Raw genomic sequence first — 27374 nt, forward strand, 5'->3', positions numbered from 1 at the left:
GCAGTGGGCACTGGGAGTCTGCGGGGCTGGACGGTGACGGGGCAGGAGGGGAACGCAGCGGGTACAGACTGGAGCCCGGAGGTTAAGAGCGGGTTGGCAGTGTCTGGGAGGGCACATGTGACAGCAGCTGCAGGGGAGGGAGGGCGGGCGCACAGCTGCTCGGTTTGCAGTGCTAGAAGCACCTAGAGCGTGTCTGCTTGGTGCTCCATAACATTTAAGAGCCGCTCCGTGGTTTCATTCTGGCCACCTGGAAAGATGCGCTGAGACCACTGCACGCGTCACCTAGCAAACAGGAAGGGGACTTTCAAAATTCCCAAGGAATTTAAGGGGTGGGGCTTGCAGTTGGTCACCTGCGGGCAGGGCAGTAGAGTTCAAACCGATGACTAGAGAGGCGAGAACAGGCATTGTGGGGCATCTCCCGGAGGCCAATCGCAGCGCTGTAATCGACCAGGGTGTCTACCCTGGCACTGCGGTGCTGTAGCCCCGGCACAGAAAGCTCTATGCTTCTCGTCAGGGTGGGTTTTTTACAGCGCTGCAACTGCCCAGTTTCTGCGCACTAAGTGGCTCGGCAGTGTGTCCACCTTGGGAGTTACAGCGCAGAAAGCTGCTTTACTGCGCAGAAACTTGGCAGTGTAGACAAGGCCCCCATCTCTGAATAGAAAGCAAGCAGCTGTCTAGGGTAATCTCTGTGCTGGGAATCACACTGTGAAGGCAAAGTAGAAGCGGCTGAGTGATGTCTTGGCAGCTCAGCTTCCAAGGAAGAAGTTGCATGTTGGGAAGGCTTCCCTCAAGTGGAGCCATTATGACATACCATCCTATTGTCCTGGCTGCACCCAGGGAGGTACCTTTGCTCTGACCTTCTTGATGCTCGGCTTTCTATTGGCACAGCCAAAAGGTAAATGCCACCTTTCAGAAACAATGCAGGCTTCCTTCTCTGTTCCCAGAGCCCTGATCTGAAGATTCCTCTCCCCGTCACTGGCCCCACCTCATGTTCTACATGGCAGTGGAAATTTTTATTAGTGACATTTCTAGGATTACCATGAATTCCTGCGGTGGCAACGCCTGCTACGTAAACAAAAAATCCATTTTCTTCTCCAAAAACCTTCTGTGCTTGAGCTGGGAAAGAAATATCCTGAAGGACGTGAGCATAACACGTTTGTATAGTGTGTGCTGACGGAAGTGACAGCCCAAATGGGAAGAATAATAGACCTAGGGGATGCAACCTCTTGTGGACCACAGATGTGTTAGCCTAGCTGCCCCAGACAGGGGAAACAGGATTGCAAAGTATGTGTCATATCCCCTCCCTGCCCCCCTTCTATGCTAATCTGATAACAACTTACTACCTCCAAATGCTAGCGGAGCTGCCCCTTTGGCTCGACAGTGAGGATGCCATGGTGCTGAAGACTCTGGGTTTTATCCCCATTGACAATCTTAATGCTTGCATTTGTATAGTCACTTTCTAACTAAGATCCAAATTCCACCCTCTGCTGGAGTGGATGTGGGTCCTCCTGTCCATTGTGGTGTGGACATAATACTGATTCCCAAATATCAGAGATCTGATGGGATTCCCATATAGGATAAGCATTAAGGAGCAAAGGCTCCTGGTCTCTTCATAGCCAGAGAAGTCCCAAGCAGCAGGCCTGCTGTGGTTCTGTTCCATGGGGACAGAGGGTGAGAAAAGGCCAACCAGGAAAGTCCTACCACCACAGGCCTGGGTGGGCCAGGGTAGCAGAGTGAGCATTGTCAGTGATCTACAGGAAACCACAAGCTGCACTGCGGAGAAGCCCCATTACAGCAGGTTCATCTAGCAAATGTAATCAAATAGGGAGGCAGCAGACCACAGGCTTCCCGCCAGGCGAGCGGTGGGCGGGGCGTCAGGGGGAGGAGGCCGAGCAGGGGCGGGGCCTCGAGGTGGAGGGCGGGTGGAGCAGGGGGCAGGGTCACGGTTTGGGCTCCAGGGCCCACAAAAGATTAGTCCAGCCCTCCAGGTGCTGCGCACCCCCTATTTCTTTTCGGTAGGTGCTTGACCCCAGACTACCATGGAATCGGTTTTTATGCAGCAGGCCCTGCCCGCTGAAAACTCTGTTTTGCAACCTGGCACAGCCCAGAAAGCGTTGGGAACACAGAGCACTGTCATGTGCCAGGCCATTGCCATGTGATTCATTCTGGCCACTTGGAAAGATGCGCTGAGACCACTGCACGCGTCACCGAGCAAACAGGAAGGGGACTTTTCAAAATTCCCAAGGAATTTAAGGGGTGGGGCTCACAGTTGGTCAAAGGAACTGTTGGTCACACTGGTTGATTTCACCCATATAATTGTTACTGGGGCATTTGATGCACTGGTTGAGGTACCCCATGGGACGCAGGTAAACATCAGCTCAGGACTAAACAAAGACTGTGAATGGCTTGCCAACTACAAAACCAGTTTCTCCTCCCTTGGTTTTCACACCTCAGCTGCTAGAACAGGGCCTCATCCTCCCTGACTGAACTAACCTCATTATCTCTAGCCTGCTTCTTGCTTGCTTATATATACCTGCCCCTGGAAATTTCCACTACATGCATCTGACGAAGTGGGTATTCACCCACGAAAGCTCATGCTCCCAAACGTCTGTTAGTCTATAAGGTGCCACAAGACTCTTTGCTGCTCTTATTGCTTGGGGCACCGTGACTGAGAGGTCAGGGACTCATTCTCCCTAGGAAGAAATATTACACACGTTGGTGTGCAAAACTTGACCCCTCTAGGGCCAGGTGTGGGAGAGGGAAAGAATGGCCTAAGCCATTTTAGCAGCATGTAAAGCAGCAGAGGACACAATGGGTGGTGTAGAATAGCTCACATAGACTTGAGAAATGCATGATATTCTAGTGCTTCTGTGAATAGTGGAGATGAATATTGTGTCTAGCACACTGTAAATCTTTAGTTTTTTGCTTGCATAAACTAAGCAACAATAATTTCCATAATACGATGCTGGGATTGTCACGTCATGCTGAAGCCTAGAATGTCTGTTGAGTCAGTGTGAAGTGGCAGAAACAGCTACAAGCATGTGAGACAAAAGTCAGATCTGACAGGATAAGGGTGAAGGAAGACAGGTCTCTCAGTGCTAGTATAGTGAAGGCCCTTTTTACTATGAACTGAAAAGGGGTTAATTAGAGACACTTGACTCCAGTTAAGGCGTTGCCAGTGACCTTTCAAAACCCCTGTTCTGCTAAGAGAGCAAGAGGAGGTTGAAGAAATAAGTTGCAGCAGTGAGAAAAGGTTTCTTCTAGGTAGAGGGATGTTCTCCTCCCTCTCAGGAAAACACTGAGTTTACTTCTGTTTGGGGAAGAGTTGGGGACCGGAACCCAGCACCAACGTTCTGGTGGGCACAAGGAAATATGTTTCTTTTGCATTGTGGGTTTTCTTCCATAAGAGATCAACTCAGGACTGCCTTGTCAATGTTGTAAATAAACCAACGAGAAGAACTAAAAACCTCCAGGGTAGGACTGATTTACTCCAGGCCCCTGTGGTCCCAAAAGCAGAAGAAAGGCAGAGGCTGACGTGGTGAAAAAGATGCTTTGCCACACATGATGGGGAGCAATTTTTGTTCCCAGTATCATCAGGTTCAGTCATCACTGGTATTCGCAGTCTGTTCCCATATGTATTGCTGCAGGGAGGTGCGTGACTTTCTGAATGACACCTGTGCGACACAAGGGACTTTCAGACAGCGATTAGTAATAAGGGATGGGGTGGTAATTCCCTCTGCATATGACAAAGGGTCACAGAGTGAGGCTGGGTGGATTAAAAGGACAGTTGGTTAAACATGTAGCATTGTCAAGTCTTGATACTTTATTGCAAGTCTTGCAATATCAAGTTTCATGCTCAAAGGCCCAGCTCTCTGGGTCAGCTCAGTACATGCGAATCTCAGATTTCATTAAAAAAAAAAAAAGTTTCTCACCCTTATGATTGTAAAGGAAAGCCCGGAAATGTGAACCAAGAGCATCCTCACTCTTTGGGGCCTGACTCATGCTCCTGAATACTTCAGGTTGGCAGAGCTGTCAGTGATCTATGAAGTTGTTAGCTGTGCTGCTAACAGGCTCGTGCAGTGCTTGGTTTCAGGGACAGGCTCACGGCAGTGGGGAAAGGCAGAGATACATTCTCAAGTTGGTCCCCCTCTGTGGTAGGGGGCTGGCATTCTGTGCTTTGTCCCTCTCACACGACTCAATGGGGACACTCACATGCCTCGAGCTAAGCACGTGCTTAAAGCTTTGCAGAATCGGGGCCAGAGTTCCCAACAACTTGCAGGATCCAGCCCAAAGGTAAGTTCTCGCCTACCTATGTACGTTCCAAGCTTGGCATCTGCCACCAGTGTGACACCTCCACAGAGTCACAACAGCAGCAACCCCCCTCTCTTACTTCCTTAGGGTTTTGGTTCTTTGTATTTAAAATGTGGCACCGTCAGGTGCAACTGCAGGAAAGACTAAGGGCTTGGCTACACTTGAGAGTTGCAGCGCTGGGAGTTTACAGCGCTGGTCATCCAGCTATGTAGGAACAGCGCTGGTGTGTGGCCACATTTGCAGCGCTGTTGGGAGTGATGCGTTATGGGCAGCTATCCCAGCGTTCAAGTGGCAGCAACGTGCTTTTCAAAAGAGGGGGGTGGGGTGGGGTGTAGTGTGACAGGGAGCGGGGGAGAGAGAGAGTGGATTTTTTGAGCCAACACTGTGTTAGCTTCCTGCCTTGCAAAATCAGAAAATGTTCCCGACCCCTTACTCTTAACTGCAAACAGCCTGCATCCAACGGACTCCCTTTCTCCCCTCTGCTCCCGCTGTTTCTCTGCCAAGCAAACACTCACTCCCTGCCTGCCTCATTTACAGGGGTTATCTCATTTGATTGTTCACAGTCAGGTACAGATTGATCACAGCAAACAGGAGCTGTGTTTGTTTTTTAGATAAGCAGCTCCCGGAGCACCGGAGCTCCAGAGCTCCGAGTTCACAACAAAACAAAGAGAGGCAGCATAACAAAACAAAGAGAGTAATTTAGTTAAAAGCATTCTGGGATATCTGCTAATACCCTGGAGGCCAATAACAGCGCTGGTGTGTGTCCACACTTGATGAGCAGCGCTGGATCACCAGCACTGCACTCGCTACACCCCAAGCAAACCAGGTGTTCAGCCAGCGCTGCAGCCAGGGAGTTGCAGCACTGGATGTGCCTTGCAGGTGTGGACAGTTACTAAGTTGCAGCGCTAGAAAGCCTCCACCAGCGCTGCAACTCTCAAGTGTAGCCAAGCCCTAAGTGAGATTCTGTCTGCTGTGGCCACCAGTTGTCTTTACTGGATTTTTTTTTCACTGCCTGGTGGAGTTCCTCCAACTCTAGGGAGGGGATGAGATCTCCATCACTGGAGGTTTTTAAGAGCAGCTCAGACAAACACCTGTCAGGGAGGGGCTGGTTATTACTTAGTCCTGGTTTGTGTGCAGGGGACTGGAGATGACCTATTGAGATCCCTTCCCGTCCTACACTCATATGATTCTCTCCCCATCATCTGACAGTGTCTGGTTAATGTTTATACCCCAAAGCCTTGTTCTAGCCAAGTACTTAAGCATATACTTAATTGTAAGGACACTGAGTAGCCTCCACCTGCTTAAAGTTAAGCATATGCCTGACAGCTTTGCTAGATTGCGGTGCAAATGGATCAATTTATTCCTTTAAAAAACAAAGTTTCTCTCAGGATTTCATCTCATTTAGAATCCTTTGATGTCTTCAAGTAAATGTTAAGATACTGTGGCTAAGCAGTTCCAGTAAGTAGTAGTTGCAAGTCAAGAAAACCATTAGAAGCGGCAATAAATATACATTCAGAGACAATTCACAGCTATCTCACGGTCTGGGTTCAGACCACTGCAGGAGGCTCTGGTATTTAGATTACAGAACACATGCACAAATTCACAGGTTAGCCCCACTTCAAAACATGTTCCCTCAATACAGTCTTGGTGTAAAGTGCTCATTAGAGGAAAATGTTCACGGAATATACAGCAATCTTCCATTTACAAAGTACATAACGAGAACGGTTCCAAATATAAATACAATCAAATATCCAACAATCACAAAGAAAATTGCCCTGTTTGGTTACATGGGCAAAGGGGACCTGAATTCCCTGAGCCCTGCTCTAATGCAGGTTGCAACACCTGGGTCATATCTACGCTGGGACCATTTGTGTTTTTCTTGCCCCTCCAATGGTGTGTACCAATAAAGGGAGACTGTAGCACTGAATGGGCTCCAATGTATTTACCGCTGCGTCCTCTAACCCTGATCTGAATCCTGTTTACAACTACACTCCCAGTGGAGTGTTACAGTCCCGGTTTTCCCAAGTGCAGATACTCAAAGGCTTCATCTCAACTAGGATTTCAAGGTCTGTTGTTAGCTAAGACGTGACACGTTCTAATAGTCTAGTGTAGATATTAACATGTGCCATATACACTGCTTTGTCTACACTACGACCTATTAGAAGGCATCAGGAAAGCTCTCAGCTAGCACCTTGAACCAGCACTCCTAGGACTTCGTGTAGGTCAGGATTTCAAGACACCGCACAACCCATTTGCAGCTACAGAGATAAGAAAAGCAGGGCCAGGGGATACTTTTCCTCTTCAAAGCACATCAGTGAATTACAGTAGTTCTCACCCCCACCCCTGGGAGGTAGCATCTCCCTTTCACAGCTGAGTAATCCAGGACACAGAGAGATTGGTCACACAGTAATTCAGTGGTACAGCCATGAGGGGAACACAGGAGGCTCCTGGTCCTAACCTACTTCTCCCAAATATGCTCGGAATAACCCTGGTGATCATATTCATTCTATCTAAAGATAGAGACAACATATGTATGTGGTGATGCCTTATTTACTAGCAAACACCAAGTTAGCCTCCCTGCCATGGCACTGATGTATTTCCTTCCAGACAAATCCTAGGATAGGGTTGTTATTAATGAATATGCGGCTGGGGTCAGGGTTTTTTAAATAGTGCTAGTGTTAATGACTGAAGGCGTGTGGAGGCAGGGCTACTGCAAAGGATTGTGGGTACAGTGGAGGCATCAGCACATCAGCCAGTGGGGGTGGATGTTTCAAATTCCTGGGGAGGAGGAGGAGGTCAGCTGTGCTGATGCCCCAGATCCCCTGCAGTTTGGGCTGTACCAAAGTTTTGTTTTCCTGATGTTACCAGTCTCTGGAAATAAATTTTTTAGTGAAAGCAAACTCCCTTCTAAAGACCAAAAGGTGCCACTCCCCACTGTGCTGGGCTCTAGGTGCTACCTAGCCACCACAGAGCTCAGCGTACCACTGAGATCAGAGAGGGCTTTAACCAACATAATGGGGTTTCTGGGGGTCCTTTCCTAGCCAGCCGTTTGCCGTTTTCGTCTAGCAAGCTGACGGCAATCTGGATCAGTCTCTTATCCGCAGCGGCATGAGCAGGAAAGCTGATGAGAATACAGCACTTGGGTCTGTTTGGAGCACAGGTCTATTGCAGTCTGGAGAAAGACGGGCAGGGGAAAACAATGTCTGGTTACTCATCCTTGGTATTGATTCCTAGGCCGCTTTCAGCTCTTAGCTTCTGGCTGCTGGCTTCGTTGTAGCTGATCCAATGCTGCACCTCCTCTGGAAGTTCGGGGGAGTCCACCTGGAGGAAACAGAGGCAGGATAGATTGGTTCAGGGTCCAAGTTTTACAGATTCCCTGCCAGCGTCACATACAAGATAACTCAGTGGATCCCAAAATCAGCCTCAGCTCAGCAACATGCACCACTCCCCTTTCTGTCCATTATGTTTCCCTCAAGATTTTGGATATCATAGAATGATAGGACTGGAAGGGACCGCGAGAGGTCATCTAGGCCAGTCCCCTGCACTCATGGCAGGACTAAGTATCAAGGACTAGTATATCCAGACCACTCTGATTTTGCGCCCTGTAAGACTGAAATAAATTCTTTAACAAAAGAACACTCCAGGGCTAAAAATCTTACCTATTTTCTACTTGCTGCTTGTGTTTCTTAACTTTCCAACTCCCAAGCTAGGTCTGCTTTCCTCTCCTTACCAGTGATTGCAGCTCGAGTTACAACATACAGATGTGTTCTCTGGGTTACACAGCTCCACCTACCGTGAGCGTCTCCGGAATCCAGCCCTTCTCAGCCTGCATCTGCTGCTGGGCCTCAAGAAACACGGGCAGCGTTTCACAGCCTTTCTTTGCCAGGGTAGGAGCTGCAGCTACCACATGGCTTTAGTCCTATGGCAATAGTCCATTCTGGGCACAGTGCCATGGACAGAAGTGAGTTCAGTAGCCTCCGGTGCCTGGTGCTATGGGCCAGAATTTTTCAAAGCATAAGTAGAAGAGGTCTGGTTTTCAGAGGTGCTGAGCTCAGACAGCTCCCACTGATGGTCAGGGGGAGCTACAAAAACCCAGCACCACGGAGAGTCAGCTCACTTCTGTTCAAGGGGCTGAATTCAGATTCTAGGGTCTGACTTGGGACACCCAAGCTTGGCAATTTTGGTCTGTTGTTTCTGTCGGCACCACACCGAGCTATCAACATCTTCAGCTGGTGAATACTGACTTCAATGCTCGTTCACACCAGCTGAAGATCTGGTACGATTTTTCTCTCACTAGCAGAGTGATACTAAGCTCATGTCATTTTTCTATTAACCCGTTACTAATAAATCCCCTTCATCTACCTTTAAAAGCACAAAAAAGGCAATAACTGAAACATTTCTCTTATAGAAAAGTCCTTTGCAATTGAATAGGGATTAAACCCATATGATTCTACAGCAACTGAATAAGTTTATACATAAATTCACATAAAAAACAACAGGATTTTATGGAGAACCGTAGCCTATTAACACTGTGAAACTGGCTTCAATTCCTTAAATTTTTAAGGAAAGATGAGTATTCTCTAAACCAGTGTTTCTCAAACTTTTGTCCTGGTGACCCCCTTCACATAGCAAACTTATGAGTGTGACCCCCCCCTTTTAAATTAAAAACACTTTTTGTGTGTTTAACACTATTATAAATGCTGGAGGCAAAGTGGGGCTTGGGGGTGGAGGCTGACAGTTGTGACCCCCCCCATGTAATAACCTTGTGACCCCCCTGAGGGGGTCACGACCCCCATTTTGAGACCCCTGCTCTAAACCCTCTACAACTTTCTGTAAGGGTGAAATTTATTTTTCCTTTAACAAGAATGTTGTCAGATTGAAAAAAACTAAACAGAAAAAAAAAATCACACTCATCTGTAAATATGTCCCTACTCTTGTTGCAAAGCAACAGCCAAGATTCCTGGAACTGAGACATCAGTGAGAAATTCTTCTTTCTCTGTTGTTCACTGTGTGAATCTGGGCAGCACTTTGCACAGGATCGACTCCTTCCCCTATATAGTCAGGTAGTCAGTCCCCTCGGTTGTTTGCCCAGGTCTTTCACGCAGCAGCACGGGAGAAACTTCTGGACTGATATACCATTAAAAAAGAATCCACCACAATACAGAACACATGGGTCCCAGCCAGAGTGATCAGATGTCCTGATTTTATAGAAACAGTCCCGATATTTGGGGCTTTGACTTACATAGGTGCCTATTATCCCTCACCCCCATCCCGATTTTTCACACTTGCTGTCTGGTCACCCTAGTCCCAGCTGATCACTACATTCCTCCACTTTTCCATCACTGACTGAAGGCGATAGGGCAGCGAGTCAGACCCACCGTATGCATTTATAGACGGCCCAATTCTCACTTAACTAACTGTCCATACATCTACCGTAGGTATTTATCTGGCCCTGCAAGGGGGTTTACAAACCCCATACTGAGCATAGGCAGAATGGCAGGGAAGGCTTTCCCTGCTCCCAGGCAATCAGACTGAACACATCCTCGCCCAGCTGCCAGAATAGCCGGTCCAGGAGGCAGGCACCCACAGCTGCGATCCCTAAAGAAACAAGCCCAGCTCTAAAGGAGGGAGAACAGAGAGGAAAAGACCTGCAACAGCCCAATCCAGGCTGCCTCTAAGAAACTGACAAAGAGACAGAAGAAGACTGCAAATGCTAGAGTTTGAGGGCTGATGAAGGCAACCTAAATTGAGACTATGCACTAGTCTAATTGTAAGGGATCAGTTCAGACCCCCAGAGAGAATGCCCCAAGAGCAGTCAACAGCCCCCCTGTTAACATGGTATCTGAGCTTCTTACAACCTTTAATATATTTCCCTTCCCCTTACACCTGTGAGGTAAGACAGTGCTAATATCCCCATTGTACAGATGGGGAACTGAGACACAGAGAGACTGAGTGACACAAGGAGCCCATGCCAGAGCAGGGACTTGAGCCCAGGTTTTCCTTAGTCCCAGGTAAGCATGCAACCCACTGTGCCAGCTTCCCTCCATGCTTGCAGCTGTAGCTGACTGGCTATCCTGGCTGCTGTATTACTCATACCATGCTTTGGTGCCCAGATATTTCCTGTCTTCTTTTGACGGATTAGCCCTATGACCACACTGCACCTTGCTGGCTTTCAAGACCCCCCCGGATGTACCTGGCTTTACCTTCTCCTGGCAGGGGTGCTGCTAATCACATGGTGTGAGCAGAGAGCATGACGCAGACAAAGCCGTGGTGGGCGCTGACAAAGTGCTGCTCCAGGGAGAAGGCATGGGCGTCCCAGTCCAGCAGGTGGGTGCGTACGGCCAAGTGCTTAAGGAGGAGCATGGGGTGGCGAGGAAGGGAGCAGGAGGCACTCAGCACGGTGCTGCCCTGTAAGGGGCTGAGGGGTTGGAACATCCTGCAGCGGGACACGAATGAGTCTATGTTGGCCTTGTGTAGGTAGCGGGCATTGTTCATGCGCAGTGTTGGAAAGCAGCACTAAGCCCTGGAAAAGGTGATGCCATAGCACAGGGGTGGGCAAACTTTTTGGCCTGAGGGCCAAATTTGGGTATAAAAAGTGTATGGTAGACCATGAATGCTCATGGAATTGGGGGGGGGGGGGGGCTCTGTCTGGGGGTGTGGCCTGGCCTCCCTGAGTGACACCTTTATTGTATGTTTTTTATTATATGGAGATATACTTATCTCATAGAGCTGGAAGGGACCTTTAAGGGTTTTTGAGTTGAGTTGAGTCCCCTTACTGCACAGGAGGACCAAGTACTATCACTAACACATTTTTGCCCCAGATCCCTAAATGGCCCCCTTAAGGATTGAACTCACAACCCTGGGGTTAGCAGGCCAATGCTCAAACCACAGAGCTACCCCTCCCCACCTTTCCCTGGTAATCTAAGGGATAATTGCTCCCTATGGTTGGGACACTGCAGTAGCCTCTTGCCATTCTGATCTCTTCCCCAGCTCATGGGCCATATGGGCATTCGTTCCTTGAGACGGACATGCGGAGAAAGTCCTCTGACGGCACAGGTGGCCCTTCCTGTGCAGGGGAAAGGGAGAAGCAGACATGTGTGGAAGCGGCTGGGCCCCAGTGGAGATGGGGAAGGACAGCAGCCCATCCCCCCAGCCCCAAGGGAAGTTAATGACTCCTGAAGCTACATTAGTTGTTCCTTATGAGCACGGTGGGAGCCTTCGGGAGAGGAGGACAAGGGCCTGGGGGGAAGACGAGGTTAAGTCAACACCGCAGCTCCACTGGAGTGGTCCCTGGCACACAGGTAGAGACACAAGGTTCCAGCACAGATGGCCATGAGCATCCAGCAGGTTTCCACTTCTCCCACTCCCATCCAATATCCCCAGCTATGAGAATGGGAGGATGAGCCCCCTGCTCATTCCCCTGTGGGGAAGGGCAAGCCTCAAGATGGGGTGATCTGAGGAAATCAGTGATCCAACCTGTCACAGGCTACCGACTGGTCATACTGGAAGGCACGTTTTGTACCCAATCGGTAAGCATGCAAGAGACAATGATCGTCTCAAGGTGACATGATTCACACTGGTCTGACTGGAGAGCAGATGGACACACCTGCTCATCTGAATAACAGCTTGGCAAGATGGGGCCTTTACACTGCATGCCCTCTGGGGCATGGCCCTGGGTCTCTAAAGCTCCATGAGCACCTACCAGACTGTAATCAGTCTCAGATAACAAATGATCATAGCTGGGAATAATGAAACCCAAGGAAGGAGGTTCCAATTGATAACGCAGCAGTGCTAGGGACTGGCCGTCAACATCCTGCAGAAGCAAAATACACAAGGGCTACAGATCATGGGCATTATTTCTACAGGGGAGGATTATTTTTAACAGGCTTTTCTGAACGAATGGGCCATGAGTGGATTGCAGACTCATTGCAACTGGGGCTGCCTTTGTGTTGTTTGTGCGGCGCCTAGCGGAAGGGGTCCCGGTACACAACTAGGAGTCTGAGGTGCCACTACAACACAAATAATAAATAATGGCACCTCCCTGGGGTTTGGAGAGCCTGACCCCTTTAAAGCCTTGTCCTGAGGCAGAGGAAAGGCTGGCTGTTCCAGGGGTGTGGAGAGGGAGAGGACAGGGTGTGTGTGATTGTAGCTCCAATGATGAGGGCTACAGCAAGCAGACCCTCACATAGTGAAGCAGCTGAAAACCAGCTTGGGAGGGACAGAGCAGGTGGAGCCAGGACGAGCACCGTGCCAGGGAGGAAACAAACTGGAGCCGGACCCAGTATCACTGTTGCCCAGAGCTCTGGGGTTTGTGACCTTGCATTGGGAATAAGGAGGGAGGCTGTGGCCGGCTAAGTGGGGCGGTGGGGGCTCCATGTGGGTTTGCAGAGAGCGGCCGAAGGGGGCACCAGGAGGGTTTGTTGGGGGAAGTCCACGGGCACCAAAAAGGGCCAGGAGCACCAAGACTCAGCGCCAGAGTGGAACCTTGCCCAGGACGCCCGTACTCTGAGTGTAGACACATTGCTTGGTGTCTGCCCTGTCAGACTGTGGTACCACTGGGCCTGGGGGGGCCTCGTGCTGGCTGCACCCTTTCCCATAGCCAATGTACTATTCCAGGGGAGGGGGGTGTTCGCTGCAGGGATGTGTGTGTGGAACAGGTGCCCCTGGGGCAGAAGGGGCTTTTCCTTGCTGTGTCACTGTGCCTGCCTTTTCTAAGAATAGAATCATAGAAGATTAGGGTTGGAAGGGACCTCAGGAGGTCATCTAGTCCAACCCCCTGCTCAAAGCAGGAACAACCCCAACTAAATCATCCCAGCCAGGGCTTTGTCAAGCCGGGCCTTAAAAACCTCTAAGGAAGGAGATTCCACCACATAAGAACGGCCGTACCGGGTCAGACCAAAGGACCATCTAGCCCAGTATCCTGTCTACCGACAGTGGCCAGTGCCAGGTGCCCCAGAGGGAGTGAACCTAGCAGGCAATGATCAAGTGATCTCTCTCCTGCCATCCATCTCCATCCTCTGACAAACAGAGGCTAGGGACACCATTCCTTACCCATCCTGGCTAATAGCCTTTTATGGACTTAACCACCATGAATTTATCCAGTTCTCTTTTAAACGCTGTTATAGTCCTAGCTTTCACAACATCCTCATGTAAGGAGTTCCACAAGTTGACTGTGCACTGCGTGAAGAACTTCCTTTTATTTGTTTTAAACCTGCTGCCTATTAATTTCATTTGGTGACCCCTAGTTCTTGTATTATGGGAATAAGTAAATAACTCTTCCTTATCCACTTTCTTCACATCACTCATGATTTTATATACCTCTATCATATCCCCCCTTAGTCTCCTCTTTTCCACGCTGAAGAGTCCTAGCCTCTTTAATCTTTCCTCATATGGGACCCTCTCCAAACCCCTAATCATTTTAGTTGCCCTTTTCTGAACCTTTTCTAGTGCTAGAATATCTTTTTTGAGGTGAGGAGACCACATCTGTACACAGTATTCGAGATGTGGGCGTACCATGGATTTATATAAGAGCAATAATATAGTCTCAGTCTTATTCTCTATCCCCTTTTTAATGATTCCTAACATCCTGTTTGCTTTTTTGACTGCCTCTGCACACTGTGTGGACATCTTCAGAGAACTATCCATGATGACTCCAAGATCTTTTTCCTGACTCGTTGTAGCTAAATTAGCCCCCATCATGTTGTATGTATAGTTGGGGTTATTTCTTTCAATGTGCATTACTTTACATTTATCCACATTAAATGTCATTTGCCATTTTGTTGCCCAATCACTTAGTTCTGTGAGATCTTTTTGAAGTTCTTCACAATCTGCTTTGGTCTTAACGATCTTGAGTAGTTTAGTATCATCTGCAAACTTTGCCACCTCACTGTTTACCCCTTTCTCCAGATCATTTATGAATAAATTGAATAGGACTGGTCCTCGGACTGACCCTTGGGGAACACCACTAGTTACCCTTCTCCATTCTGAGAATTTACCATTAATTCCTACCCTTTGTTCCCTGTCTTTTAACCAGTTCTCAATCCATGAAAGGACCTTCCCTTTTATCCCATGACAGCTTAATTTACGTAAAAGCCTTTAGTGAGGGACCTTGTCAAAGGATTTCTGGAAATCTAAGTACACTATGTCCACTGGATCCCCCTTGTCCACATGTTTGTTGACCCCTTCAAAGAACTCTAATAGATTAGTAAAACATGATTTCCCTTTACAGAAACCATGTTGACTATTGCTCAACAGTTTATGTTTTTCTATGTGTCTGACAATTTTATTCTTAACTATTGTTTTGACTAATTTGCCCGGTACTGACATTAGACTTATTGGTCTGTAATTGCTGGGATCACCTCTAGAGCCCTTTTTAAATATTGGTGTTACATTAGCTAACTTCCAGTCATTAGGTACCGAAGCCGATTTAAAGGACAGGTTACAAACCTTAGTTAATAGTTCTGCAACTTTACATCTGAGTTCTTTCAGAACTCTTGGGTGAATGCCATCTGGTCCCGGTGACTTGTTAATGTTGAGTTTATCAATTAATTCCAAAACCTCCTCTAGTGACACTTCAATCTGTGACAGTTCCTCAGATTTGTCACCTACAAAAGCCGGCTCAGGTTTGGAAATCTCCCTAACATCCTCAGCCGTGACACTAGGTAACCCATTCCAGTGCTTCACCACCCTCCTAGTGAAATAGTGTTTCCTAATATCCAATCTAAACCTCCCCCACTGCAACTTGAGACCACTGATCCTTGTTTTGTCACCTGCCACCACTGACAACAGCAGAGCTCCATCCTCTTTGGAACCCTCCTTCAGGTAATTGAAGGCTGCTATCAAAACCCCCCTCACTCTTCTCTTCTGCAGACTAAATAACCCCAGTTCCTTCAGCCTCTCCTCATAAGTCATGTGCCCCAGCCAGGGCCGGCTCCAGCTTTTTTGCCTCCTCAAGCGGCGAAGAAAAATAAAAAGATAAAGCCGCGATTGGTGGCACTTCGGCGGCAGCTCTACCGCGCCGCTTCTTTCTTCGGCAGCAGTTTGGCAGCTGGTCCTTCCCTCCGAGAGGGACTGAGGGACCCGCGGCCGAATTGCCGCTGAGGACCCAGAAGTGCTGCCCCCTTCCATGGGCCACCCCAAGCACCTGCTTCCTGCACTGGTGCCTGGAGCTGGCCCCGGCCCCAGCCCCCTGGTCATTTTCGTTGCCCTCCGCTGGACTATTTCCAGTTTGTCCACATCCTTGCTGCAATGGGGGGCCCCAAACTGGACACAATACTCCAGATGTGGCCTCCCCGGTGCCGAATAGCGGGGAATAATCACTGGCAATGCTCCTACTCATCCTAATTCTTGGCCGGAGCTGCTCTCTGGCCATCATCGTTCCCGGGGGGGTTGTGCCGCCCGCGGTGCCCGATTCCCCGGGGCGCTGTTCACCCCCCCCAGCCCGTTTATCCTGCCCCCGAGGGCCAGGCGCGGCCTCACCTGTCTCTGGCCCAGGTGCTGCACCAGGCGCCCGGGGCTGCTGCCCACCACGTGCAGGCGGCAGAGCAGCAGGGCGCACACGAAGCCCTGGCGGGGGCTCACGAACCGCTGCTCCAGGTAGAAGGCGCGGGCGTCCCAGCCCAGCAGGCGGGTGCGCACGGCGAAGCGCTCGAAGAGGCGCAGCGGGCGGCGGTGGCGGGCGCAGGAGGCGGCCAGCACCAGGCTGCCCCCCAGGGCGCGCAGGGCGTCGAAGAGGCCGCAGCGCGCCAGGTGGGCGCAGCGCGCCAGGTCGGCCTCGCGCAGGTAGCGGGCGTTGTTCATGTGCAGCAGCCAGTCCAGGTCCGAGGGCAGCACCAGGCCCGGCCAGCTCTGCTCCTGCAGCACGTCCCGCTGCCGGGGCTGCAGCCACCGGGCGTGCAGCACGGCCAGGGGCAGGCGCAGCAGGTACCAGGCGTCCAGCAGGCAGAACAGCGCGGCCCCCGCGCCCAGCAGCAGCAGCAGCATCGCCGCAGCGAAGGGAGCGGGGGGGTGCCCGGGTGCCGCCGCCTCCCGCCTCCCGGCAGCATCCGTGGAGCCGGGAAGGGGAGGGACCGAGAAGCTGCCCGCCCCCGCCCTTTGTTCCGGCGCCGAGCCGCGGCTGTTTCCTCCCCTTCCTGCTCCGAGAGGCCCCGTTCAATCCGCCCCCCAGCGCCGCCCCTTTGCCCGGGACCCGGGTGCACCCGCGAGCAATAGGGGCCCGCACTGGAGCCGGCACCTCGCCCCACCCCGCCCTTCCTCCTGGCTGCTGCCGGCGGCCCGAGCGTCTAAGTGCACGAGGAATAGCGCAAGCCCCGCGGTCCCCTTCTGGCCACGCGGGTCTCCGTGTATTGTAGCCCCCTGCCCCAGTGTGTGCAGCCTCCGCCTCCGCCCTGCCCCGGCTTCTCTCTGGTTACTGCAACTCCGGCTCCCTGCCCAGTCCTCTCCCACTCGCTCAGGTGCCTGGGAGCGCTGCAGGAGCCGCTCCCCTCCTTCCCTCCTTCCCAGACTGTGCTCAGGATCTCCAGAGGCAGCTTGCGGGCTACAGCCAACCCGTCTGGGCACATGATTCAGCCAGGATCCTTAGGACAGGTCTACGCTTGCCATTTAAAGCGGGAAAAGTCTCTTTTTGGTGCAAAACCCCTGGGAAAGCAGCAAAGAGTCTTGTGGCACCTTATGGACTAACAGACGTTTGGGAGCATGAGCTTTCGTGGGTGAATACCCACTTCTTCGGATGCATGTAGTGGAAATTTCCAGGGGCAGGTGTATATAAGCAAGCAAGAAGCAGGCTGGAGATAATGAGGTTAGTTCAATCAGGGAGGATGAGGTCCTCTTCTAGCAGCTGAGGTGTGAAAACCAGGAGAGGAGAAACTGGTTTTGTAGTTGGCAAGACATAAGTTTCCCCGCAAAAAGAAAACCACCTGCACGAGAGGCGTACGGCTCTTACCGGTGATACTTTTGCGGCCATGTGCAAGTGAAGACACGCTCTTCCTGTTTACAGAGCTTTTAGCCTCCGCAGGATATCCCACAGTGCCTAGGTGGCCACTCTGGCCAGCAGCTCTGCTGCCAGGTAAACAGACGTCCATCCCTCCCTCTGTAAAGCCCCGGGGACTTTGAAACTCCCCTTCCTGTTTTCTTTGCAAGTGCTCACTTCTCATGTGGCCAGGTGACAATGGCTGCTCCCCGAAGCAAAGGATCCCCTGCTTGGAGCAATGCTGAGCTGCTGGAGCTGATCAGTGTTTGGGGAGAGGAGGCTGTGCAGGGACTCAGGATGTGCCATGATCATCCCCCCCCCCCTTCCCACAAGACCCATCCTCAAAATGGAGAGAGCTGCACTGTGGGATAGCTACCCTCAGTGCTCCGCTCTCAGCGGGGATGGCAGTGCTGCAAATGTAAACACTCTCCGAGGCCGGAGGAAGTAAGTGAGTACCCAAACCAGCGCTTTTCTCTCACCGGTTCACTGTCACCGGTGAAACTGACAGCCCAAAAACTCTGCAAGTGTAGACAGAGCCTTAGACGAAGTCACCTTTCCCGGGCTTGCCCAGTGACTTGGGCTTCCTGAGCCAGGCTCCCTCTGCAGAGTGGCTGGCTGAGATTATAAAGCCGGAAGGGAGCCCTGGGATGGAGTCTGATCTGCTGCATTCACTTACTTAGATGGCATGTTTGGGCCACAGATCTTAACATAACCCAACAGTGTTCAGCAAGGGTTGGGGTTTAGTACACAGAGACCTCAGCCTGCTTAGTACCATGGCAAACCCACCACTGAATTTTTGTTTAACTTTTTTATTAAAGTCACAGAAAAGAAAGAAAAAGTTCAAGCATTTGACATGGAAAGCATTAAGTCAGGCTTTTAACTGCATCCCTTTTTCCTTTAGCGGGAGAGAGCTTTTAGAAGGAAAACCCCCCTTGTCTGACAGTATTTTTGATGTTATTCAAGATGTGATTGGGGAGAGCGGGGAAGAGATGGGCGGGGAGCTGTTGTTAAAATCCAATCTCATTTCCTAGAAGACAAAACAAGACCAACACACACAAAAGAGGAGAGAAAAGAACAGCAAAGAGAGACAATGTAGCTTCTGTCTCTGGTGGTAACTCTCACATGCTGACAAACAGGCCCAGCACAGGGGCTGATCAGCCGCTCTGAGACCTGGCAAACTCATGCCAGCATTGGGCTGTTTAGGGCAGTGCTTTTAGCCGCTTGTTTTGGGTCAGAGGCTTACAGAAGTGCTGCAAAATATGCCATCTCGGCTAGCTAAGCCAGAAGGAAAAAAGAGAAGGATAGAAACAAGAAAAAAACAAGGCAGGGAAGGAAAAGCACAAGGTGTGGGTGGGCAGGGACAAAGTCTCACATCCCAGGTGCTATTCAGGATTTAGTGGAAGCCGGTAGCGGTGGTAATGTCACCTGGCACCCTCTCTCCGGCGCAATCTGGCCAGGACATCTTTCAGGAGACGTGGGGGTGGCAAAGTTCACACCAGTAGCCAGTTTTTCTCCCCTAAGTCTCTTTCTTAAGGACCCCAAAAGGCAGTGATGGGTGGAATAGCCCATCCCTATGTTATTTTGTCCACCAATTAGGCCTAATATCTGACATACCAATTTTGGTTTATTAATTTTTGCTCCTCAATTCCTATAGTTTACCAGGCATGATCTTAACACAGCCCCTGAGTTCTATCGGTCGGTTTTTTGTTTGGACTAATTCAGTCTTTTTATGCCTTTTCTCAGCAACATGGGTTGTTGTTGTTGTGACATCTTCGAAACGTTCCCTTTTTACAGCAGCGCTCACAATGAGGGTGAATTTGTAGGCCCATTGGTTACAACAGACTTCCTGCCTAAGACAGGCCATAAGACTTCCCTGAATTTTTGAACTAAAGCAGATTTTTCAGAATTTTTTTTTTAAAAACCCAATCTTGATTGAAAAGTTGCCAGTGATTCAGAATCAAGCACGACTCTTGGTAAATTGTTCCAATTACCCTCTGTAATTACCCCCCCCCGTTAAAAATTTGCACCTTATTGCCAAGTCTGAATTTGTCTAGCTTCAAGTCCCAGCCATTGGATCTTGTTCGATCTTTGTCTGCTAGATTGAAATGCCCATTATCAAATTTTAGTTGCCTGTGGTCAGATTGTTGTTCCCCATTGGAGGGGGGCAGTCGGTCCCTGGGCAATGGTTTGGAAGTGTACAGGAACAGGTTGCAGAGCTGGTGAATGTGACTTTGCTTGTTGGATCCTTCCACAGGCCTGCCAGCCTGAACAATAGCCCCATTGGGAGTTCAGGGCCCCTGCCCGCTTCCCCCTCGTATAGACCGTGGCAAATAACTTTACATGTTCAGACAATACAATGTGGAGAATTCAGCTCTGCTCATGTCACCACTTCTGGCTTGGGATCTGCATCAAAAGACCAGAGAGATAATGCTGAACTCCAGTCTTTACAGTGTAGAAAGGGGAAATCGGGACCTTCTTTTAAAAAATAATAATGGTGAGGTTGGTCTGCTCTGGCATTTAGAGTTCAGACTCTCAGAGGTATGGGAAGTAAGGGGGCTTACCAGTCTGAAATGGAAGGGCAGCAGTAACCCAAGGACAAGACCTTGCTCTGCCTGAGGCAGTGTGCCCCCTCTAATGGCAATAATCAGCATTTTTCACCCCTAGATCTCAAAGCACTTTACAAAGCTGTGTCAACGAAGCTGTCTTCATGTTACAGCTGGGGAAACTGAGGCACGGAGCAATGAACCCATGACTTGAACAGGGTGGCACACGGAGTCAGTGGCAGAGCCATGATGAGAGGGCAAGTCCTCTGCCCTCGCCACAAGCTCGTGCTGTGCTCCCTTGTGGGACTCCAGACATACGGGCCCAAGCCAGGCCGAGGGCAAGGACCAGCTAGAGGCAGCGTGCAGCAGAGGATAGAGCAGACATCTTGCCCATCAGGTTTCTGGTCAGTTTCCATGTGCCGGAGTTCATGGGAGCGAAGCTGGATCTTACCCCACATGGGAAGGTAACACAGAGGAAAGGCTGGTCAAAGTGAAACATTTATAACTGGAATTCAGGGCCTGCTGCCCAGACCTCCTTCCCTGATTTACGTGAGGAGAGAGGCCCCGAGTTGGTTTCAGCGGGGCGGCTCACACGCCAAAGTCTTTGTCATGGGAATGAGAGTGGAGCACAGTTCAAATTCTCCTCCCTAGACGGGACAGAGCTAGGAATCCCTGGCAAGCCGTTTCTGAACGGGATCCAGTCACGCTGGATCTAGTTTTACTGCAGAGCTGGGGCAAATGTGCCTTAGAAACATTTCTCAAGAGTCGGGGGCCAGATCCTCAGCGGGGTCAGATCCTCAGCAGAGGACATGCTTCAATGGACTATGAAGACCGGATGTGGCCCAGTAATACATTTCCCTTTTATTTATTTTGGGGTGGGGGTGGGGGTGGAGGCAGGTGTTTGAAGCCAATTGGGAACTTGTCTGGATTTTAGTGCAATTGAAAGTAAAGGCCTGAGACCACTAGTTCACATCAGGCAAAGGGCAGGCAGGTTCCCTACTAGCTGCACCTGCAGCTCTGCTACTGCCCTCGTTTCTGATTTGCACAACCCCCCCTGCCCTTCCAACTCGGGGCCTCTCTCTTGAGCTGGGCAGTGGGATGTGCAGCCTAGAGGAACTCTCAGATGAGCCCTCAAGCTCCGTTCGCTCATTGTCCTAAGCAGCACTTGAAAACAGGCCTCCTGGGGTTCAAAATAAAAGCATGCTGAGAAAATGGGAAGTGGAAATTGACGGCCCCAGAGAACAGGGAATCGCTACGTTAAGCTATTTAGGGGACAGGAAGATGGGTGACTGCAGTGCTTGGGAGCTGCGAGGAAGGAATCAAATGTGGCAGGATTGGGGTTAAATGCTGGATCCCCTGCACAAGAAAACAGGCTTTAGCTGAGGGTTGAGTTTGAGTAGTTCTTTGACCTGCCTGCCATGGCCCTGTCCTGTTCTTGCCCCACCCTCCAGCACAGAACAGTGCCCACCCCCCCACAGTCCCTGTCGCCTGGCAACTCCTGCTATGCAGAACGGCCACGTCTCTTCCATGTCCCCATCCCTGGAGGGGTGCAGCGGCAGGATGTAGTCAATGCTGAAGCAACATGTCCCCTTGATTAGCAGCTGGGAGCAGAGCACTGCCCAGGATTTCAAAGCTGGGTGGGTTTGATCTCCAATGGTCCATTAAATTCCCGGCATCGATCGAAGAAGCCACAGTTAACTGGAGAAATATCTCCCTCAAGTGTCTAATGGTTCCACGCGTTGGGCAGCTTGGCCAGGGGGACTTCTGCCTGAGACCCCCTGCGCTACTGCATGACCCTCAGGAGGGTCCAGAGAGCGGCAGCTGTGATTGCCATGGCATCGGCTGTCAGCCCTGGCACGCCACCGGTATTGCACAGGTCGGTGTGACAGCACGAGTTGGGGTGGGACTCCCCGATTCCATCCGGGTCGGAGGGTGTGCACGTCTTAGCACAGGATTTGGAGACGGTGATGTTCCCGAAAAAGGGGTAACCTATAATGGATGGATTAGGAAAAACCGGGGAGAGAGAAATGGTGAAGGGAGGTTTATAGATTTAGGTTCTCCTTTATGCTAAGGCCACTTGACACTGAAAGGGCCTTAAAAGGGTAAACAAACTATATTCAAAGGAGCCTGAGTGCAAGTGGGAAAAAGGCTCATTGGCTTTAGTTAGTATCTGTAATCCGGTGGTACTCACAATGTGCTAGTTGTTCTGTACGTGCATGTGAAGACACAGTCACTGTGCCAAAGTTACATGGAATTCAGACCTAGGCACCAGCTGGTATTTCCATCCTCTCCAGGGGCCTGATTCTGAGCTGATGCCCATGTAAATTAAGGGAAAAGTCACTGCATATGATGATGGGGAACAGCCATATGAACAGTATTTAGTTTCTCCAGTAAGGGCACAGTGCAGACTATCAATTCAGAGGGTTCAGGAGACGCTACTGCAAAATTAGCACCGGCGCATTGTTATTCTCCTTTGTAAACGACCAGCGCCGGCCAAAGCTTCTGTGAAGCAAAATGAACAAAGGGAGTCCCGATCCCCACAAGCTAGAGAGGTAAGATCCCCTGATATGTAGATGAAGCAAAGTAAGGAGAGAGAGCCCAGATCCTGGTGATTTACCACTAGGGTAGAGTTAAATAGACTATTCTCCTTCTTCTGTAAATTTGAATTTGGACTTCTCCATCTGGGTTCCTCAAAGACAGTGTAGGGGGCAATGCCACACTGGCTGGGGAAGCGGGTAGGAGGAAAAGAGAGAAGAGGGTGCGTGAGAAGTTATAACCAAGTTGCATCAGGGATGTATTTCCTTTGCCGTGTTTACTGTATTTGCTGTGATCGGATGAGACTTACCAGAGTCTACAGAAAGCACAGTTGTCCTGCACGCGGTGTCGTTCTCAGAGCAGTTGCTGACCGAGGTGCATGCAGAGAGATCGGTCGGTTCTTTGCAGGTGTAGCATCGCAAGGACTGGGCTGTCAAGAGGAACAAAATAGCAGGTACTGAGTGTGGCTCTGCTTTTTTTGGTCAGCTTTGGAGAACCTGCAATTGTGCTAAATGGCTGTTTAGAACACCAGATTCCCTCCCCCGCAGGGTATGTTGAGATTGTAAGTCAGAGGTTCAGGTACCTTGATAACCAGCCATGTGCAGTGGTATTTGAACCCAGATCTTCAGAGCTAAAAGCATGAACCTCTATCACTTGAGCTAAAAGCCCAAGCTGTAGCTGGCTCATTAATTATTGCTATTATTTTATTTTGGAAGGACCTAAGATCCATAGTCTCCTAGTTTGGGTTCCGCAACTTGAAAAGTGCAGGGATCTAGTATGAATCATCTGCCTGGCAATCCTCATTACTTCCTTGTAGAGTTGCCACCTCTGAGGTTATATCAGGTGCTTGCGTGGTCAGCATTTTTGTCAAGCAGTACAGACACTTGTTCCTGTCACGCCTGTTTATATACATGAGAGCCAGTGCTGGGAGCTGCTGTGCGGCAGTGCATGACGAGCAAGCGTGTTCCAGCCACCTGAAATGACTTTGGTTTTAGATTAAGAAAAGCAACGAAGAACAAAAGGGATGTTTTCTCATGAGCGTGTGTGCGTGTGTGCGCGTGTGTGCGTGTCTTCTGGAACAAACTGCTGCAGCACCCAGGGCAAGGATCCCTTTCACTTGCTCAGAGGGTTCTCAAAAGAAATTCCTCTCGGGATGAATTTTTCTATGCACGTTCTCTCCGCTCAGAAGTTAGTTGTTTTTTAGACTAACTTGTTTCAGCCTGAGTTGTGTGTGTGTGTGTGTGTGTGTGTGTGTGAAATGCCCTGATGTAATTGAGATCAGAATATGGGCCAGTGAATTTCAGATTTACCCCAGAGTTACTGAGGACAGAGTGAGGACATGCACCCATCAAGGTATTTTATTGCCGTATAATACCGCTGATGATGTTACAGTTGTTTCGTAATATGCGAAGAGCAGCGGCTTGCACAGTCAAGACCTTTGACCTGTTGAAACCTTCTTTCCTATTGTCCTTTTTATAAACATCATCAGTCTAATGGTAGTTTTAAAATGCAACAAATGTTTCTACTGCCACCTCCTGGTGAAAATGTAGAAAGAAATGATTTTTGTTTCTAACGATATATTACTTGGATCCATAGAAAGCAACAATCTGAGTCCTGTGGCACCTTATAGACTAACAGACGTACTGGAGCATGAGCTTTCATGGGTGACTACCCACTTCGTCAGACGCATGTAGTGGAAATTTCCAGAGGCAGGTATAAATATGCAGGCAAGAATATACCTGCCTCTGGAAATTTCCACTACATGCGTCTGACGAAGGGAGATTCACCCACGAAAGCTCATGCTCCAATACGTCTGTTAGTCTATAAGGTGCCACAGGACTTTTTGTCGCTTTACAGATCCAGACTAACATGGGACCCCTCTGCTACTTGGATCCAGGTGCTCTGTATGGGCAATTCTCCACAGCCTCATACCTAGGGTAGTCATTTTGGACCCGAAGGCAATTAGCTATTCAGTGCCGACTGAATTTCAAGGGGAGCTGAGCATGAGTATGAAATGGTCCCATTTTGATTTGCAGATGCTCTCCACTTACTTTGCACAGGTCAGAATGACAATATAAGGTGGCAAGGAGTGGTAAATTAGGCTCAGTGGGCCAGATCCCACCTCGCAGGGTCCTAGAGTCCGGGCTTTAGCCCGAGCTGGAACATCTACACTACAATTCAACAGTCCTGTAGCCCGAGCGCCGTGAGCCCAAGTCAGCTGGCATGGGCCAGCCGCAGATTTTTAACTGCAGTGTAGACACATCTGTGCTCTACGGGGCTAAAAACAGCAGTGTAGATGTTCTCCCTTGGGCTGGATCTCGGGCTCTGAGAACCATCCCCTCCTCTGGGTTTTGCAGCCCGAGATCCAACCCGAGCGGGAATGTCTACACTGATAATTGTAGCCCCAGGTGCGAGTCGTGTGAGCCTGAGTCAGTTGGCCCAGGCTCTGAGACTCACTGATGTGGCTTTTTTTTTTTTTTTCCAGCATAGACGTACCCCAGGTGACCTGCAAAGATTTATTTGCATAATAACAAGCGAAGGGTGGTGCAGGGAAATAGAGTTCTCCATCTCCTTCCCCCCCCCCCCCCAAAGATGGTTGTTAACATGTGGGATCCGAACTCAGCGAGTATAAATCAGTGTAGCTGGCATGGTCTGGCCGGCAATTTTTGGTTGGGTCTGATTTGGATCTCACACCAGTTTTCTACTAGGGTAACTCCATTGACTTCAGTGGAGTTACTTCCGATTTACACCATGTTAAAGGAGAAGAGAATCAGGCCCCCACGTTCCTTGGCAAATGAATCCTTCCCAGAGGAGCAAAAGGCCATTATTGCCAGGGAGAGGGGGCAGTGGAAGGAACCAAAGAAGCACGAGGGAAGGTTACAAAACTAAGGAACAGTCCAACGGTGAGGAAAGAGCCCACGGAGAAGCAGAACAAGGGCATACAAAGGGCTGTGCTATGCTCTGGCCTGCACACCCGAGAGTGATTCAAGGGATCACGGTTCTGGGCCCAGCCATGCCCTGTCTCACTGCAGGATCTAGGGCAAGTCACTCTTCCCTCTCTGTGCCTCAATCTTTCCATCTGTAAAATGGGTCAGTATCATGTCCCCCATCTATGGTATTTTAATATTAAGCAATATTCTGACACCCCAGAGAGAAATAATTAAGTATGTGGAATAGGTTACCTGGATGGGGGCTGAAACAAGAACATGGGGTAGAGCTTCAGCTGGGGTAAATCGGTGTAGCTCTGGTGAAGTAAATGGAGCTCTGCTTATTTAACCCAGCTGAGAAGCTGTCCCGTGGTATAGAAATAAGAAGTTCAGCAGATGGCTGGGTTAGCTGCAGCAGATGGAGAGGATCGAGGGGTAGGGAGGAAAGGCAGGACAGTGCAGATCAGGAAAACCCCCAAGCGGTTAACTCTTGAAAGACTCCTGGATTAAGATTAAAGTCACAGCAGAGATGTCAAAAGACCCCCCCCCCCAGCAGGCTGTTAAATCTCAGCATGGCCAGGGTTGCACACTGCAAGGATATATAACAGGATCACACCAAGACTGGATCACTCCCAAGGTTCATCGGGGCCAGTATCTGTCCCTGACTGTAGCCAGAACCAGATGCTTCAGGGGAAGGTCCAGGAAACGCTATACAAGGTACGTGTAGGATCAGCTCCCCCATGAAGGTCTCATTCTAACCCCACTAGCTAGAGATTGGCTTACACGCTGAATCCCATGGGCCAACACCTTTTCCAAAATTTGTGTTAGCATTAACTATCCGAGTTCTGGACGCATCCCTCCCCATCATCTGGCCCCCCCCGATTTACGGACTGCCACCACAGTCACATAGCAGGTGGAGCGCAACCCATCCTGCACTTAAAGGCCCAAGCTGGCAGGCTAGGTGGAGCACATGTGTTAGGTCAGATCCCTGCCTACTATTCCACGGCCTCCTTCCCGGCCAGGGGCGGCTCTAGCCATTTCGCAGCCCCAAGCACGGCGGCATGCCACGGGGGGCGCTCTGCCGGTCGCCGGTCCCGCGGCTCCGGTGGACCTCCTGCAGACGTTCTTGCAGAGGGTCCGCTGGTCCCGCGGCTCTGGTGGACCTCCCGCCTGCGGGAGGTCCACCGGAGCCGCCTGCTGCCCTCCTGGCGACCGGCACAGCGCCCTCCGCAGCATGCCGCCCCAAGCATGCGCTTGGCGTGCTGTGGCCTGGAGCCGCCCCTGTTCCCGGCATGTCCCAGTCCTTTCACCCTCCCCGTTCTGCTGTGGGTCATGGATCTGGAGCAGAGAGGAGAATCCCATTCTCCCTTGCCCCGTTACCTTGCTAGTTCTTTACACCAGCATAGAGGGGATGTGAGATGTCACCACCCAGAGGCGGTCGCATTACACCCGTGTGAATGCCTGCACCTAGTGCAATGCAGGAGAGCCTCCCTCTCGACTGTCAGTAACTGTCCAGCTGGGAACATGCCCCCCCATTTCCCTTCCCCAAAACCTTCCTCTCATTTTGCCTGATTATTTGTCAAATACATAACGACACGGCTTCCCTCTCTCTGGGCTGTCCAGCCTTTGTCCAGCGTAGCCGCACGCTGGGAACATCACAGATAAATCACTGCACCCCGGATAATCCAGGTGGAGCCCCTGCAATCTTACCTAGCTCCACGCACACAAGGCCAGCCAGCAGTACGGCCAGAAGCGCCTTCATCCTGAGCAGACCCTCAGCCTGGGCGGCCAGGAAGAGCAAGAGCTGCTTGTTCTACTCTTCCCCTCTGCAGCTGATTTCCCAGCCTCCGCTGGTTCTGATCAGAGCCTTCTCCAAACCTGTAGTGCAACAAGTTCCTTGAGTGATCTCATCGCCGCAGGGTCCCGCCCCCTTCCTCCCCCACCCCTGCACATCCTGAAGCTCTCCAGGGCTGGAAATAGCAGGACAGAGGGGTTATGGTCAGGGATCCTTGCCTTGGTTGGGGGGGGGTTGTACCCTCCCCATCGGAGTGACTCTTCGTGGCAGCTCCTTGTGCCACACTGATGCCCCTC

General features: G+C 50.5%; 2 protein-coding genes across 2 annotated transcripts; both read right to left on the minus strand.

Annotated features, from left to right (window-relative positions):
- Positions 1–5268: 5268 nt before the first annotated feature.
- Positions 5269–16401, minus strand: THEM6 (thioesterase superfamily member 6). The gene is made up of 2 exons (XM_045003022.1): positions 15790–16401; positions 5269–7632 (listed from the first exon to the last, which is right to left on the minus strand). The coding sequence occupies exons 1-2, from the start codon at positions 16291–16293 to the stop codon at positions 7519–7521; spliced, it is 618 nt and encodes a 205-aa protein (XP_044858957.1). The 5' UTR covers positions 16294–16401; the 3' UTR covers positions 5269–7518.
- A 5203-nt stretch (positions 16402–21604) lies between these two features.
- Positions 21605–27131, minus strand: LOC123365282 (ly6/PLAUR domain-containing protein 2-like). The gene is made up of 3 exons (XM_045008001.1): positions 26994–27131; positions 22667–22786; positions 21605–21810 (listed from the first exon to the last, which is right to left on the minus strand). Exons 1-3 carry the CDS (start codon positions 27043–27045, stop codon positions 21605–21607), a joined length of 378 nt encoding a protein of 125 aa, XP_044863936.1. The 5' UTR covers positions 27046–27131.
- Between the last annotated feature and the right edge of the window lie 243 nt (positions 27132–27374).

This window comes from Mauremys mutica, chromosome 2 (assembly GCF_020497125.1).
Source record: "Mauremys mutica isolate MM-2020 ecotype Southern chromosome 2, ASM2049712v1, whole genome shotgun sequence".
Taxonomy (NCBI): Eukaryota; Metazoa; Chordata; order Testudines; family Geoemydidae; genus Mauremys; species Mauremys mutica.

Excerpts from the sequence above, each read along its gene's own strand:
- THEM6 (XM_045003022.1), bottom strand. The coding sequence starts at position 16,293 with ATGCTGCTGCTGCTGCTGGGCGCGGGGGCCGCGCTGTTCTGCCTGCTG. Across the intron at positions 7,633-15,789 it reads AGCACCTGGGCCAGAGACAG|GTGGACTCCCCCGAACTTCC; the intron begins GTGAGGCCGCGC and ends TGTTTCCTCCAG.
- LOC123365282 (XM_045008001.1), bottom strand. The coding sequence starts at position 27,045 with ATGAAGGCGCTTCTGGCCGTACTGCTGGCTGGCCTTGTGTGCGTGGAG. Across the intron at positions 22,787-26,993 it reads CCTTGTGTGCGTGGAGCTAG|CCCAGTCCTTGCGATGCTAC; the intron begins GTAAGATTGCAG and ends TCCTCTTGACAG. Across the intron at positions 21,811-22,666 it reads TGTGCTTTCTGTAGACTCTG|GTTACCCCTTTTTCGGGAAC; the intron begins GTAAGTCTCATC and ends CATCCATTATAG.